The sequence below is a fragment of the Erpetoichthys calabaricus genome, chromosome 2 (genome assembly GCF_900747795.2).
Source record: "Erpetoichthys calabaricus chromosome 2, fErpCal1.3, whole genome shotgun sequence".
Lineage (NCBI taxonomy): Eukaryota > Metazoa > Chordata > Cladistia > Polypteriformes > Polypteridae > Erpetoichthys > Erpetoichthys calabaricus.
Window position 1 is genome coordinate 127540166 of NC_041395.2, and position 15974 is coordinate 127556139.

The window sequence follows — 15974 nt, forward strand, 5'->3', positions numbered from 1 at the left end:
GAAGAAGAATGAAGAAGATTTGAGGTTTGAGGTAGGACCGGTGCTATGAGGAGAAGGTAGGTGGTTGGGAATGTTGCTTCCAGCATAGCAGTGGCTCACCGGAGTAGGATCAGCACTTGGTCAGCAGGAGTGTCCAACCACTCCATGAGTTATTTTAATCTTGGATTTTTAACTCATTGGATGGGCTATTTTTTTATTCTTTGGTGATTTTAAACTCCAACAATGCATTGGATTTTATTTGGTACAACTTATTATGGATTAATTACTTATTATTGAAAACTGCACTACACTGTTGATTTTGAATGCTTTATTAATTATAAATAAAAACACACAGCACTTTTTGTGACCATTAATGTCCTGGGTTCAAGGATGGCAATGCCAGGTGTATGCAACCTAGGCATCATGGTCTGTCATATATTCCCTGCTGTCTATGTAAAATGCTTTAAGTAGGTTAAAAAAGAATTATATAAATTAATTAATGTAATAAAAAAATTCAAGTAATTAATTATTGTTATTCAATTTATGTTGTTTTGTTGTTTTCTGTCATACAGATTGGACAAAGTGGTGTCATTTAATACTTATATTAAAGCAAATAATTGCTAGTAAGGAGCCAGAAAGTAAGAATGCCTAAAGCCAAAAGTTTTAAAAATGGAAAAAGTTTTAAAAGCTGGCTTAGTTCTATATTTAAAATTTAAACAGAAATAAACATAGATAGAATAGGTCCAGCATAAAGGCTAAAAGAAAATAAACATGTTTGTTTAAACAACAAGGTAAGAAAGAAAAAGACAGACAAATGTGGAAAACTGAAATGAAACTGGCACATCCACGAATATCTATAACCGACAGTTCTGAGTAGCAGTTCAACTAATCTACACAGATTAATAAGCTAACGATGACCTGACTAACTGCTCTAGTCAGGAAGGCTCACCAATACCTATATTTTCTTAGATGTTTGAGGAAAGTACGTATATAACACACCACTTATTAAAGTAAACAACAGTATTAAAAATGTCAACCATCCTTTATAGTCACTTGCCTATTCCTCCTTTGTTCTAAAAAATGGTAAAGGATCATCAGCACTCACACCATTCGATTTATGGACATTTTTTATCCACACAAAGCTACTCAGCACCACTCATACTGACAAATGTGTGTTTGCTTTTATTGCAAAATGAAAAAGGAACCTTCAAAAGAATCAGGTTTGGAATATTGAAACACATGATGGCACTGATAAATGTTTCAACCAAAGTCTCAAAGTCAGTGGAGCACCAAGTGGCAATGCAGAGTACACCAAAGGTCACAATGCTGCTCCCAGCACTACAGAAATAGTCCTTTGTGTTACCATGTGCTATAAAGATATGAAGTGTTCTTCATGTCTGGTAGGCAAAGTTATGTTACATTTATGCAATTAGCAGAGTTTGAGCAGAGCTGTATTCTGGGCTTTCGTGAGGCAGGATGTTCCTTCCATCAACCTGTGGAATGAATTGGATGGGAGGTGTCCGTGTTGGTGATGATGGGAAGAAGATAGTTTCCATATCTGCAAATATGGAGTGTTGGACAGCCCAGATATAAAGATCATGACAGCTCTCTGGGCGTGCCAGCCACCCAACCCGACACAGAGAGACGCAGGAGGCACACTTGTTTACAATCACTTTGCCTGTTTCTGGTCATGTGGTGAATTGCATCATCATTTCCCACCTATAAAAGATGTCAACACACAGCTTCTGGCATCCATGTTTTTGGATCCGCAGTAAGAAGTGAAGATCTTTGCTAAGAGATATGTAGGGGCGATGGTGGTATTAAGACCTGGCCAATCTACTGTATTTCTGGCTTTTGGTTCTGGTTTTGTGTTTCTTGCATTGGCAATCTCTCCAGAACTGACCCTCTCATTAATCTTCTCCCTTTGCTACTTTCATTTCATTCAGTTTCTCTCTTTTCCTCTGAACACCATTCTGTGTAGAAAGTCCATCCATCCATCCATCCATTATCCAACCTGCTATATCCTAACTACAGGGTCACAGGAGTCTGCTGGAGCCAATCCCAGCCAACACAGGGCGCAAGGCAGGAAATAAACCCCAGGCAGAACCACACCCACACACCAAGCACACACTAGGGACAATTTAGAATCGCCAATGCACCTAACCTTTGGACTGTGGGAGGAAACCAGAGTACCCGGAAGAAACCCACGCAGACATGGGGAGAACATGCAAACTCCACGCATGGCGGACCCCAAACTGCGAGGCAGCAGTGCTACCCACTGCACCACCGTGCCACACCTGCGTAGAAAGTGTTCAAAACAAATACATTTTAAGTTGTACCTCAAATGTTCTTAATTGCTATATTGCAAAAAACAGAATGTGACTAATTTTGAGTCCTTCTTCCATCATTGATCTGAGCTTGCTTATTTTAATTTTAGGGTGATAGGAAATTGAAACCTATTCCAACTACATTGGGTGCAAGACAGCAATCAACCATCAATGTTTTTTTATGAACTATTAAACCAATTTCCCAGAAAAAAATCTTGACTCACTAGATCTCAAATCACTAGATATGCAAAGACGTTTACCTTTTAAAATAAGAATGGGATAAGATTTGGAGCAGATGGGTGGAAACCTTAAACTTTTTATAGTCTCAGGTATTGGGATGATAGCATGGTGTTTAGAACTGCTCAATCACAACTCCAGGACTGTCAGCCATCTGATAACTGTGAAATTTATTGGTTCTGTCAATATATGCATAAGTTTCTTACAAGGTGCTTTGTTCTCTTTGACATTTGTGAGTGCAATGTGTGTGTTTGTGTGTGTGTGTGTGTGTGTGTGTGTGTGTGTGTGGTCTTGTGTGTTTGTGTGTGTGGGTGTGTGTGTGTGTGTATGTGGGCGGGTCCTGTGATGAAGGGATACTTTTCCCAAGGCCTTGCCTTGCACCCAGTGCTTCACTATAGGCTTTAGCTCCTCAAGCTTTAGAGAATAAGTAGATGTTTGGCATCCACACTGACTTTAGCAACTATTATAATGAGTGAACATTTGAAATATACTGAACCTCCATTACTCCACAGCTTAAAGTCTTTGATGCCATTCTACTAATGAATAGGTTTTCTCAAAGAAGCATCTACAGTATGACCATTTTTATACTATTAGAGATTTTTACATAAAGAACTATTTGACTTTACTTGTTGTGACCTGTAGGGGGTAACACTGAGCCCCCAAATCCACCAACGCACCAATACCAATACAACTCAAAGTCAGGTTCAAATAATTATTTTAACAAATGCTTTCAGAGGTTACTCACAAGCACGGCACAGACACAATTTCTCCATTTCTCTGTTTCTTCTTCTCGTTTCACTCCTCCAAGTGTTGTCAAGCTCCTCTGCCAACTCTTCCTTTATGCCAAGTACTTCTGGTGTTACTGCACTACAGGTTGGAAGCATTTACAGGTTAGGTGGAAGTTCCTTAAAGTGGGGTCAGTCTGTTCCTGCAGCTCCCCCTGGAGGCACCCATGGAACCCAGCAGGGCTGTCTGAAGGGACTGCAATTCTCTGCCTGCCCTGTGGGTATCCATGTAGGTACCATAGCCCAGGGAGACTGCCACCTATTGTATCAAGGTAGCAAATAGGGCATGCGATTAGTGTACCCCTGTCCTTCCGTTGAACTGGCCGGGTAAGGTGCCTTGAATGCCAGCCCATGTCTGGTGCCAATGGCAGTGTACCAAAAGATTAAGCATGATATTTGTAGCCTAAAGGAGTTAATAAGTGCACCTAGTCTGGGCAAAGCCATGTTTAACTAATAGCAAGTAAAATGTCTGAGGAGGAAGAGCTGAAAACTGCAATAAAGAAAAGTCACTGCAGCACTAACATGCATTTAAGGGTAATTCAGGATCAGCATACACTTGATTCCATTCTGCTGTAAATACTGATGCACACAAAATGTCATAATAGAATGTATTTACAAATGATGTGTTTTATGATTAACATTACAGACCTCCTCATATGCCAACATCTCTGGATCATTCATCTTTTAGCCAGGCTCCTATAGCCCAAAGCAACAGACACAGGGTCTGCAAATATGCAGGTAATGTTACAGTCACCATGTCAACTCTAGCTGGTAAACTGGTTGCTAGGCTAGACATTTGTGCATAATTACAGATAATTACGATTAACAAAGAACAAAATAGCTCAAGTACAATTTCAGATTGTCAGTGCGCTTGACGTGTGTCACAGGTAATTAGTAGTTTCATTCTGCAGGACACACCACCTTGGTGTAAAAGATAACATGATGCCTTGAGTAATGTTAAAATGCTCATAAGTTTTTTTTTTCTCAGATAAACTTTAATGTCATCCTGCACAGGCTTCATTTTCCCATTTCTGATAAGTCAAATTTCATAAATCTTTGCTTTTGGATGAAAAGATAGGTGTAAGCTTTTTAGAATAAGGTAGGAATGACAGGCATTTAGAAATGTATTGCATATTACATGAAAAATACTAGGCTGAAAATTCTTTACATACACAACACAAAATGGTTTCATAGCTGTGCCTTTAAACTGCCCTCCAGGTGCATTTCCAGTAGCTAAGCTAAAGTTTCAAGTCATGCGCACATCGGGGCAGATTTAAGTACACCCCCATGCTCTTTCACTTTATTATACACTAATGCTCTCCCTAGCAACTCAAAAACATTTTCAGGCTCATGCAAAAAGGACCTGATCTGATGCCTCTTTAAATAATTCATGGGATACGAGTAGGACCTGTGCAGTGCTAGCATTTCAAGTAACACCTACACAGACACAACATTGGAGCAAGAGCATGGTTGGCGTATGAAAGGTAACTTAAAGGGCATCTGTGGCATTACTTATAAAGTGAGAAGGCCAGTGGCTGAATATGAAACAATGTGTAATGGAATTGTGCATTTAGTTTACTTAATAATGATACTGAACTCATGCTGTAGATTTCGAGGACATATGCAATCGATGTTCAGCAGACAGTATATATGAATAATATATTTTTGTTCATAGAAGGACTTTATACTTAAAAATGATATTTCAGTTAATGCATTCAAGGTTGGGATTTTTGAGTGGTTTTCTTTTTTTCTTTTGATATCATTTTCCACTTTTCTTGCTGAAGTACATAGTGGCACACAACATTCAGAAAACGTCAAATCAATGCTTAGCTACCACTACTGAAAATAATATTCATATGTTCTCAGTTAAAAACATCATATACAGGATGAGGTCAATGTTGATCTGTCAGTAGCTTTGACTCCTATGTTTCTTTTAATTTCATAAGTTTGTTAAATGGCATTGAGTGAAACTGGTACATTTATGTAACTAATGATAAGAAGAGTTGTCTAGAAACTGTTGCTATAGCAACACTTTTCTGCAGTAATTCCGTAATCCTAAAATAAAAGCATCCGAAACTAAGATTGAGAAGGAATACACTCTTAAGTTGCTCTTGAGAACTTCCATAAAACCATATAGATAGCATTTTTTATTTTTGTACTAAATTTAAAATGTAGCAAGTCACCATTGAACACTGGAATTCAATTTAGATTTTAAAACAGGTTGTATACCTAATCTTGAGAACAATAGAGTCTATCTATCTATCTATCTATCTATCTATCTATCTATCTATCTATCTATCTATCTATCTATCTATCTATCTATCTATCTATCTATCTATGGATTTCAGCTGTACCCTAGATAAATGCTAAATGATAAATTTGGACATCCATTCATCCACTTTTGGAAACAACTGTTCTTAGTGCCAGGTCACAGGGATTTCAATCTAGAACCAATAGGAACAAACCTTAAGTGGGATGCCAATCCATTGTTGGGCATGCTCATGGGCACCAGAACAATTTCATTTATTGATTTTCTGGACCCACTTATTTAATTGTTTATAGGGTTGCAGGGAACTGAAGACTTACTAGCAAAGCTGAGTACAAGGCATTAACTAATCCTGAAAAGCACAGTCAGTCACACACTTGCGTAGAGCCAATTAGCCTAACATACACATCATTACAATGCTGTAGAGCACCTATTTGCAGGGGGTCCAGGCCAGGAAATGAACCCAAAATCAGTGCTAACAACTGCTGCTTCCCTGATTACCAGATGTTAATCATAAAATTTGACACATGGCTATCTTAATAATGAAATAAACATGGGTCTGTCTTTATTGTTTTTAGCACATTGTATTTCTAATCTCCTCTACTAAGGCATGATCATGTCCACTCTGCTGGAACTTGTCTTGAAATGGATGGAGCTCCATGATTCAGTGTCTCTGTGTGCTGTGGAAAGAAAGATCAGGAAACCTGGCAGTCTGAAGGAATGGCAACTCGAAAGATGCCCCCGCTTGCAAATACAAGTGGACCCATCTTCTGGCCACCTAGAGAAGCTGCAGAGAGCAGTCTGGAGTGGAGCTCTTGATCAAGTGACCACATTGTTGACTTTTGGAATCCCTGTGAACTCTCAGTGAGTACAACTCACATTTATGAGCAGATTTATTTTTTGATTATAAAGTGTTCTTAGCTATTACACTTATTTGGATAGCTGTAATATTGGAATTCCATGCAACAAATTCATAGGATTGAACAGATTTGTCATCTTCAAATTCAGGTCTGGATCCAAAACCCACACTCTCTTCACGGTGTGAAGTTGTAATTCCTACTTTCTTGAAAGTACATGGTGCTCATTAATTAACCAATAAAATGACATCATCACTTTGAAAAAGAACAGGACAAATTAGGGCCTTTACTCACATCTTTGATTATTTTAATCCTTTAACAAGCACAATTGTGCATATAGCATTCTTCCACTGTGAAAGGCATCTGCAGTCCAGGTACAGTGCTTTATACAGTATGGTGGTTTTACATCATATATGTCTGAACATAAGAATTTTAATAATTGTATTATGGAAAGATTGGATGACTTGGTGAGAGTGATACAGCGAGGCAGATTTTGAACTGATAACTTTGCTATTTATAGTCAGTCTACTTGGCATGAAGCCACACAAAATTTTACAAATCAGGAGAAAACTCTGCTACAAATAGGAATTTCTAAGCAATTGTGGTGAGCAAATAATAGAGAGGAAAACCAAAGAAAATTTGGGGTGCCAGCCACCCCATTTATTGCCAGTGTCCAAAACAATGAATAAAACTGAGCATGCAGTGGAGCAACAGAAACCAGGCACAATACAGTATGTGCCTTTTGAGCTTCAGCGGCTTCTCTAAAGAACAGGTAAGGTTGAGAATCTCTGTCATGTGGGACTGTGATCCTCAGACTGAGATGTTATCTTCCAGGAGCCCTCGAATTTAAGTCATCCTAACCAGAACAGGTGTGATTTAGATAAGAGGGGGCATGGCTGAGGTGCCATCCTTGGTTGACTTCTCAGAGATGGTATTGTGAGCATTGGCCCCCTCTCTTGTCCCAGTGGGTTATCGCATACCGTGTCTGAGCCTGAAAGGTGATCCTCAGACATCCATGCATGACACTATATTAATTGGCAAGTGGGCAGATCTGACATCCTATCCTGCATTGCATTTGCTGCTGTTTTCAATAAAATTATTTTGTGATATCGTATGTGTCAGTAAATTTAGTCATGTGCGATGACATTGACATTCTCATACAAGTAGTACACTGAAGCAGTTTAAAATGTTAGGATATCTCATAAGAAATAAACCAGCTGAAATTACATTTAATCATTGCTTAGACCCCATCTGTGCACTTCTGATTACAACACTATAAAATAATAGTAGTACCACTATAGAACCTGGGCATTAGAGAGTAACCAAGTGCATCCCTGAACTGAACAGTGTGCCCACTCTGACAGGCTAAGGGAAGAGAACCTCTCTAATCCTAAACATCGAAAGCTACAATGTTGATGCAGCATAATTCTTTAAATAGTAAATCATTTCAGGAAATGCACCCAACACGAAATCCAGTAATAGCCTCTACACTTTAAGAGCCATAGAAATTTGAAAAATTAAACCTACCATGACATAAAATTGAATCAGAAATCTTGACACCTTGTATGAAATATTCAGATAACTTTGCTATTAACTAAACAACTGACAACTGATGGACCACAAAAATGTCATCTGTTTTTATTTTTATTAATTCATGCTTTAGTCAAGTTAGTACTTGCCAAGACTTCTTTAAAAATTAGAATTTGCTTTACTTGTAGGGACAGCCAAGGGTGGACTCCTCTCCATCATGCTGCATTCTGTGGACACCTTCCATTAGTGAAGTTCCTCCTTCACCGAGGCACTGATGTCAACAGCAGAGACTTTTCTAACTGTACTCCACTACACAGAGCAACATGGAGTGGAAAGACACTAGTTGTGGAGTATCTTCTTCAAAGTGGAGCCTCACAAAGTATCAAGAGCTGCTCAGGGCAGACTCCTTTACATCTAGCGGCAGCTCACGGCAATCTTGAAGTTGCTCAGACTTTGCTAGAGTTTAAAGCAGAAGTGAACTGTAAAGACCTCAATAAATGGACCCCACTGCACTGGGCTGCCTTTAATAACAACCAGGATTTAATAGACCTGCTGTTGAACAAGTGTGCTGCACTCAATGAAAGGAACAGTAACGGCATGAGTCCGCTACACTTGGCAGTCTGTGCCGAAAATGAGAATGCCACTGAGCATTTACTTGGGAAGGGTGCCGATGTGAACGCCAGGTGTGAAAATGGACAGACTGCTCTGCATCTGTGGGCTGCAAATGGAAAGAAGAAGAAGGTAAGGCCAAAGGTATACAGTTGGAATACACCACCTCTGCTTTGTATTGTCCATCCATCCGTTATCCAACCCGTTATATCCTAACTGGTTTGCTGGAGCCAATCCCTGCCAACACGGGATTGGGACACAGGAAAGGCAGGAAACACACACACACCAAGCACACACTAGGAACAATTTAGGATTGTCAATGCACCTAAACTGCATGTCTTTGGACTGTGGGAGGAAACTGGGAGGAAACCCATGCAGACACGGGGAGAACATACAAACTCCACACAGGGAGGACCCGGGAAGCGAGCCCAAGTCTCCTTACTGTGAGGCAGCAGCGCTACCACTGCGCCACCGTGCCACCCGCTTTGTATTGTTCCAGGCAATAAAAAATAATTAAATGAAAATAAGCACTCTTTGTGAGGTAAAGGGAATCTGATCTGAAACTCCTAATAGTGATGAACCTTGACTGAATTTGATGGGCAGTAGTGCAGACACAAAATCCATACATAACAATGGCTTTCACAACAGGATGAAGGTCTGTGAAGGGAAAACAAGTAATTAGTAATTATGCCTTGTTGTTACTTATTCTAATTATTTAAATATACAGTAGTTGTTCTTATTGTATTAGAAGTGCTTTCAATACCATGTATCTGAAAACGTATTTAATACAGATACAGACATAGCCTAGGCATTGCTGCAGAGATGCAACACAAATCCTAGTACTGTAATTTGCTTCAAGCATTTCAAGGGGTTGAGCCCCAGGATGGTGCAAGGAAGAGTCAAGATTATCTTATGAGACATGGGATAAGGAAGTGTAAACATCCATTTAATGAATGTGGGTTGCAGTGGTTGGCACAACTACCTTACAGAAACACCATCCCGGGTATGAACCAGCACCCGTTCACTGTATGTGTGGAGTCCGTATGCTCTGATCATATCTGAATAGGTTTTTTTTGGGGGGGGGGGTTATTCTAGTTTTGCTCCTGCATCCCTAAGATGTGTCTGTTACACTTCAGAGCTACCAATAACTTTGAGGGCATGTGTGTTAGTGGGTCCTACAATGAACTGGCACATTGTCCAAGGCTTCAAATGTTTATACTTTATAGGGTTGTTATTGTCACGTGCACAGAGTACAGTAAAGATCTTCCATTTGATAATCAATGTATAATACATTGCCACACTCTGGTGCTGTAGTATGAAAGTAGTACTACTTTATCTCAAAGTAGTGGCCTGAGTTGAACTAAACAGTTTTGAAAAAATAATTTAGGAAAGTTTTAGATGAAAATTAGACAATCACAACCTCTGGAATTACAAAATTTGATTTGATTTTGTGGAACTGGTAGTCCTTTTGGATGACAGGAAGGATAGCTGGTACTTGGACTTCTCTGAGTATCCTGTAAGACTCTTGGGTACCTGCCTATTTAAGAAGTGTAAGGCAGATGCTATATACTATACAGTATAGAGGAAGCTGCATGGCTTGTGTTTTTCATCTGACACGAAGAAGTAGCACAGCCCTTGAAATTGGGAGAATAGAGTTTACTCAGACTATTTAAATGTATTTTCATATCAAATGTGTTATTAAAACAGGATCCACAAAGGAGGAATGTTGTCCATTAATCCTTAAACCTGTTGGGGGTATTTATAGCCACCTCCGTCCAGGGTTAACACTGTTTTCACCTGGGAATGGGCAACAGCTTTCTGTCCACAAGAAAAGTACATTGTTGTTAAGAAAATGAATCAGAGACATTTGAACAGCTATCATCCAGAAGCAGAAAGGACAAACTGGAAACACAAAGAAGAACCCATCATAGAATCTAGTCTTTACCTAAACGTGTATCAGTATAATTTATCACTAGAAGGTGGATCAAAATTGTCTTTGTTTTCAGAAAATTAACCACGCTCAGACAGGATGCACACGTCTTAATTTTCTGAGCTCAGCTCTTTCCATCTGTTATATATGTTATAGAAAAAACAAGCAGCTAGTTGAGAGTCAAGTGACTGATTTACCATCCCAATTCCATAATGTAGTCAGAGATTTTTATTAACAAAATTCAGTGTGAAAAACTCATAGCCATTTTGTCAGACGTTGCCTTTCTGAAACTTGGCAATGGAAGGAGAAAATTCTGAAAACTTGCAGTGGGCTGGCGCCCTGCTTGGGGTTTGTTTCCTGCCTTGCGTCCTGTGTTGGCTGGGATTGGCTCCAGCAGACCCCCGTGACCCCGTAGTTGGGATATAGCGGGTTGGATAATGGATGGATGGAAATTCAGAAAACGAATGGAAGAATGGACAGATTTTCCAGGCACCTAAGCATCCAGATAGCTGAGGGGAATGACTATATTTACATGTAGAGACATAATGTTTATATGCTGTGAGCATCTATTCATCGTCTCAAAAATAATGAACATAAAAACTGAATGTACAATTACAGTAAAAATGAACGACTCCCACAACCCCAAGCAACATGTAACACCAGCAAAGCTCAGACCAGCCCCATTGCAGCCACACAGCCAGCCACTTCTATGTGGCAACAAAGAACAACATATTCAGCCTTTTAAAACACCTAAAATTATTTCAAGTGCAATCATCCTCTGTTTCCCCCACAGAACCTCCATCATGAACCAGCAGTTATTACTTTAACTGGTATTTACTTATCAAATATTACAAAAGACAACTAGAAGCCTCTGAAGCCCTCTATCATCCCTTTCCACACAAGCCAGCAGCACACTGGACAAAACGGAAACCAACCCTGGACTGAATGCCAGTTCATCATAGGGCACATTGACATACTCATTCACCCTGGGTCAGTTTAGACATGCATATCTTTGGAACTACCAAACTAATCCAGAGAACCTAGAGAAAAAAAAACATACAAGCATGTAAACTGCAAACAGGCATTACCATCATCTACTTTATATGTATAAAAACATAAAACATAACATTTTCTGACCTGCCTAATCCAATTCAGAGTTGTGGGAACTTGTGTAGTGCAAAATTCATGAGCCCCTACAATAGCACCACCTTAAAAAAAAGGAATTGTTTTAAATCCACCTATCCCTTGGATAAAATCAGAAACTTTTAAAATAAGTAGTCTTTCAGGAACAGAACTGCATCAACGTAATAACAATGAATCAATTTGAGACTCCAGTATTTTTATTAACATATTTTTGTTCAAATATTGCATATCGATATTTACACTGCGGCAAGTTTTTACTAATAGGCTCATTATTGGTGTGCAAAATATCCCACAGTAATCAGGGAAGTCCTGTTGACTGAATACTGAAATTCTACTTCAGTGCTATGGAATACACAGTAAATTAGATATAGAGAATGTTTTCAATTAAGATATACATATCTTAGGCATTCAAGTTACATTATATGAGGATATACAGTCTGCAAGCAAAAAAACATGCTAACATTACATGGAAAAGCCGCATTTCATGATGTATATACAGTGGCTGAAATGCTGGCAAGGACCACTGCGGTTTCGCTTGGACCATTTCATTTCGCTCTGAAATCACAAGTGAAATGACAATCTCTTGTAAAGTGTGTGCTGATCTCCCATTGGCCCCTGTACATTCCTGCTGAATGCTGGGAACTGAAGACCTTTTTGTAGTACTGCCAAAGGATCATCATTATAACAGGTTTATTGAACAACTAAATACAGCAAAACTACAATGCTTGAATAGGCTTCTAATTTATTTGTTTATTTTTTTGTTTAATTCTCCACCCTCTTTCTTCAAAAACTCCTGATTTCAAGGATTGGGACTGCTGCAACTCAAACATCTAGTCCTGCCCAGCCTTCTCGTAGACACTCGTCTCACTCAATCGAAACTGTGAAGTGCCTGCAAACTGCCGTCTTCTTTCAGACTTGCATGTAAACAGCTTTCTGTACTATTGTTACATTTTCTTGCAAACTCAGTAGTGGGCACTGAGTAATTTATAGCGTCATACAATGCAACATTCCAATTTCTCATTGTATTGTTTAACATTAAAATGCACAAAATATTTTTCTGTCCAAATATTGATATATGTTTTTGTGGCTTGTAGATCTGATAAGGGGGACATTTCAGTCTGGAGGCCCTAATGCCTTGTGATAGTTTTGAGGGCATTGTCTACATTAGTGATTATGGAGGACCAGAGGTTTTCTTGGCAGAGCTGGATGAGAAACAGCCATGGATAGGACCCCAGTCCATTGTTAAGACCCACTCATTCATACACCCACATAGGGATGAATTGGAATTACCCATTAACTTGTACATTTTTGAAGATGTGGTAGGAAAGTTGGAATACCTGAAGGACAATCCACACAGACAAGGGGAGAAAGTGCAAACTCCACATATAAAACAACGAAACATGGACATCAAACTCAGAATGCTGGACCTGGGAAACAGCAGTGTGAATAGCAGCTCCACTGTACCTCCCTTATATGCATAAAATACATATATACACACATATATACTGTATGTTTCCCTACATTACCAGGCATTATGTCAAAAGGTAAAATGTAAGGAATTTCAGCTGTTTGTATTTGGACTGATGATTTTACGGAATAAAAGGAATCTTTCTTTATACATGCAGATTTTACTTTATCGCTTACTGTTAAAATCATGGCCATCATTTGTCTCCCAAGCCACCCTGGTTCAGACTATTATTTACCTTCCAACAATCAGCTTCAAAGTTAACATCTGACATCATAAAGGAGCAAGTTAATACTGGATAATAAAAATGTAATTTCATCAAGCACTCCAAAGCATCGAGATGGCATATAACCAATATTGTAATTTTGGGCTATCCCGGAGATATCATTCCAATTTTCATGAAAGGATGTACAGCTATTTTTCAGCAATATCGTAACAAATATACATGGGTACAAACAAATAACATCAGCTTTATTCATTTAGATATAGCTGTGTTTCTAAACTTTGCCCTGAATAATACTTCAAAAGTCACCTGTAACGTTAAAGTGGAATTATTATGTTTAGAATAAATTTGATAAATGATCTAAATTTGTTAAGAGATTTGAATCATCTGTGAGGTTACAACAGATTACTTGTTTAGCAGAGTATGGTTTCAAATACAGCAGAGAAACACCACAAGTGGCAATTTTGGCATAATGGTGAGATCACACTTGTGACCCCCCCAGTGGCCACATATTATTAATTGTAATAAATATGTCCAGAGACAATGTGCTTCTCCCACAGGGAAGCCTGGGGCCATGGCAAAAATAAAAAGGGGAATGCCTGATTAAAGAAGAACGTTTAAATGTAACACACTGGAATCCAGATTCTCTGCATGACTGGCAAGGATGCTTACCTTTAAACTACCAGCCTAACCTGAGTGGTGCTGTTTACCTGTTGAAATACCACCCTGTGATATGCCGAGCCATTCCCTCCAACCCTAAGCAACCTCAAAATTATTTGTTAAAAGCCTCACACTTCCAAGCCGGACAGAGAGACAGACACACTTTCATGTGTAGACGTTTATATATAAAACAATATAAACTCCAGTCAAAATTACTGGGGTATGACAAAGCTGCCAGCATTAGTGGACCTGAGTGGGTCAAAATGGCTGTAGTGCTGCATTAGATTACAGATGCAGTCTGGTGCAAGGTCATTAAGAGGCTTATAGGTTAGCAATAAAATATTCAATGTGGCCTCTCTTTGGATCTCCTGCCACCTTGCATCTGTCTAATGCCCACTGTGCCTTGACAACATTTTTGTCATACTTTAACCTTTATACTGTATTATAAATGGCATTGTCTTTTGTTATTGTTCAGTTTGTCAAAGTAGAGCTACAAAATTTTCATTACCCTTTCCCTTCTCATTTCTTTATTTAGACATACTGTAGAAATGGAATATTAATTAATAACCTGGTACAAATCTGATTGAACTTAGTGGATAGCAGCTGACAGGTTTGCATAAATGACTTACTGTGCGTAATTTTCTCATCTGTGTCCCATACCAGGTCATGCAAGTGCTGCTCAACAAAGGGGCAGCAGTCAATGCTGTTGATAAGGACCTGGCTACTCCATTACATCTTGCTGCTGGATGTGGATCGTGTGTTGCTGTAGGTCTTTTGATACAGCATGGAGCCTCTCTACACTCCAAAGACTTGCTGCACATGACTCCCTTACACTATTCTGCTTTAAAAGGATCAAGTGAAACTGCAATAATGTTGCTTCAATATGGGGCAGATGTGCATGCTCCAGACTGGTTAGGAAAAACATCTCTACACCTGTCTGCTGAGAGAGGCCACGTGGAGCTGATCAAACTACTACTCGACAATGGGGCAGACCCTTCACTTGAGTCACAGTGGAAGGAGACCCCAGCAGACCTTGCAGCACAACAGAAGCACAGACATGTTACCCAGGTGCTCGAAGCACATACCAAAATGCAAAGCAGACCAAACTGTTTACTGAAAGGACATTGATTATAGGAAGTGTTTGAAGGTACCAGCTTGACTACAGAGTGATGTCAGCATTGTTGCTATAGCAGGAATATAATGATATAATATTTTATTATGGTTAACAGTATAGCAAGAAATGTGGATCCTTCATCAATAAGTATCTTAATGTATATATTTTAGCAGCAAATATATTACATTACAGTCTAATAAATAAAAATAAATTATTTCTTATAAACACATTATTCACTTTCTAAAAAATAGCCTAACATATTCTTGAGTCATGTATTAAATGTTTTACAGTGCCTTGTACAAGTCTTCTCATCCTCAAACATGTTTCATATTGTTCTACTTGAAAAATAGAATAAAAAATGCATTTACGTAGGATTTTGTGCCACTAGTCAACATAAATAACTGTATTCTGAATATGAAACAGTCCCAGATTAATTAGGACAGTGACAATATTGGTCAAAAAAAGTAGGATACCAAATATTGCACAGGGAAATCATTTACATTCACGTAGATGCATATCATATGTTTTAGAAACATGAAATGTAAGCACGGTGGTTATTGATGATACCTCGTTGCTCAGGAATACTGAGATCAAATCCTAGCCTGCACATAGAAAAGTGAAGCTACACCAGAGTATTAACTTAGAGGGTGTTATGGCTGGTTTCTCACCATTGATTTATCTATTATGAACCAAAATGTTATATGTCTATGCAACATCTAAGAAATCAGATCTATAATTTTAGTTCATTGCTAAGTATGTTAGGTGGTGGGCGCAGCAACGCGCTGTATCAGTACAGTACATGCTAAGTATGACTCTTAAATATCACCACTGTTCATTTTTGAGCAGTTT

The 15974-nt window shown here is 38.9% G+C and overlaps 1 protein-coding gene across 2 annotated transcripts; it reads left to right on the plus strand.

The window, feature by feature from the left end:
• Positions 1–4672: 4672 nt before the first annotated feature.
• ankrd67 (ankyrin repeat domain 67) lies at positions 4673–15974 on the plus strand. 2 transcript variants are annotated; one of them, XM_051923595.1, is made up of 4 exons: positions 4673–4812; positions 6173–6458; positions 8170–8722; positions 14675–15974. In XM_051923595.1, the coding sequence occupies exons 2-4, from the start codon at positions 6205–6207 to the stop codon at positions 15137–15139; spliced, it is 1272 nt and encodes a 423-aa protein (XP_051779555.1). In that variant the 5' UTR covers positions 4673–4812; positions 6173–6204; the 3' UTR covers positions 15140–15974. The 2 variants fall into 2 exon arrangements, with proteins under 2 accessions (XP_051779555.1, XP_051779554.1); XM_051923594.1 differs by having other exon boundaries at positions 6203–6458.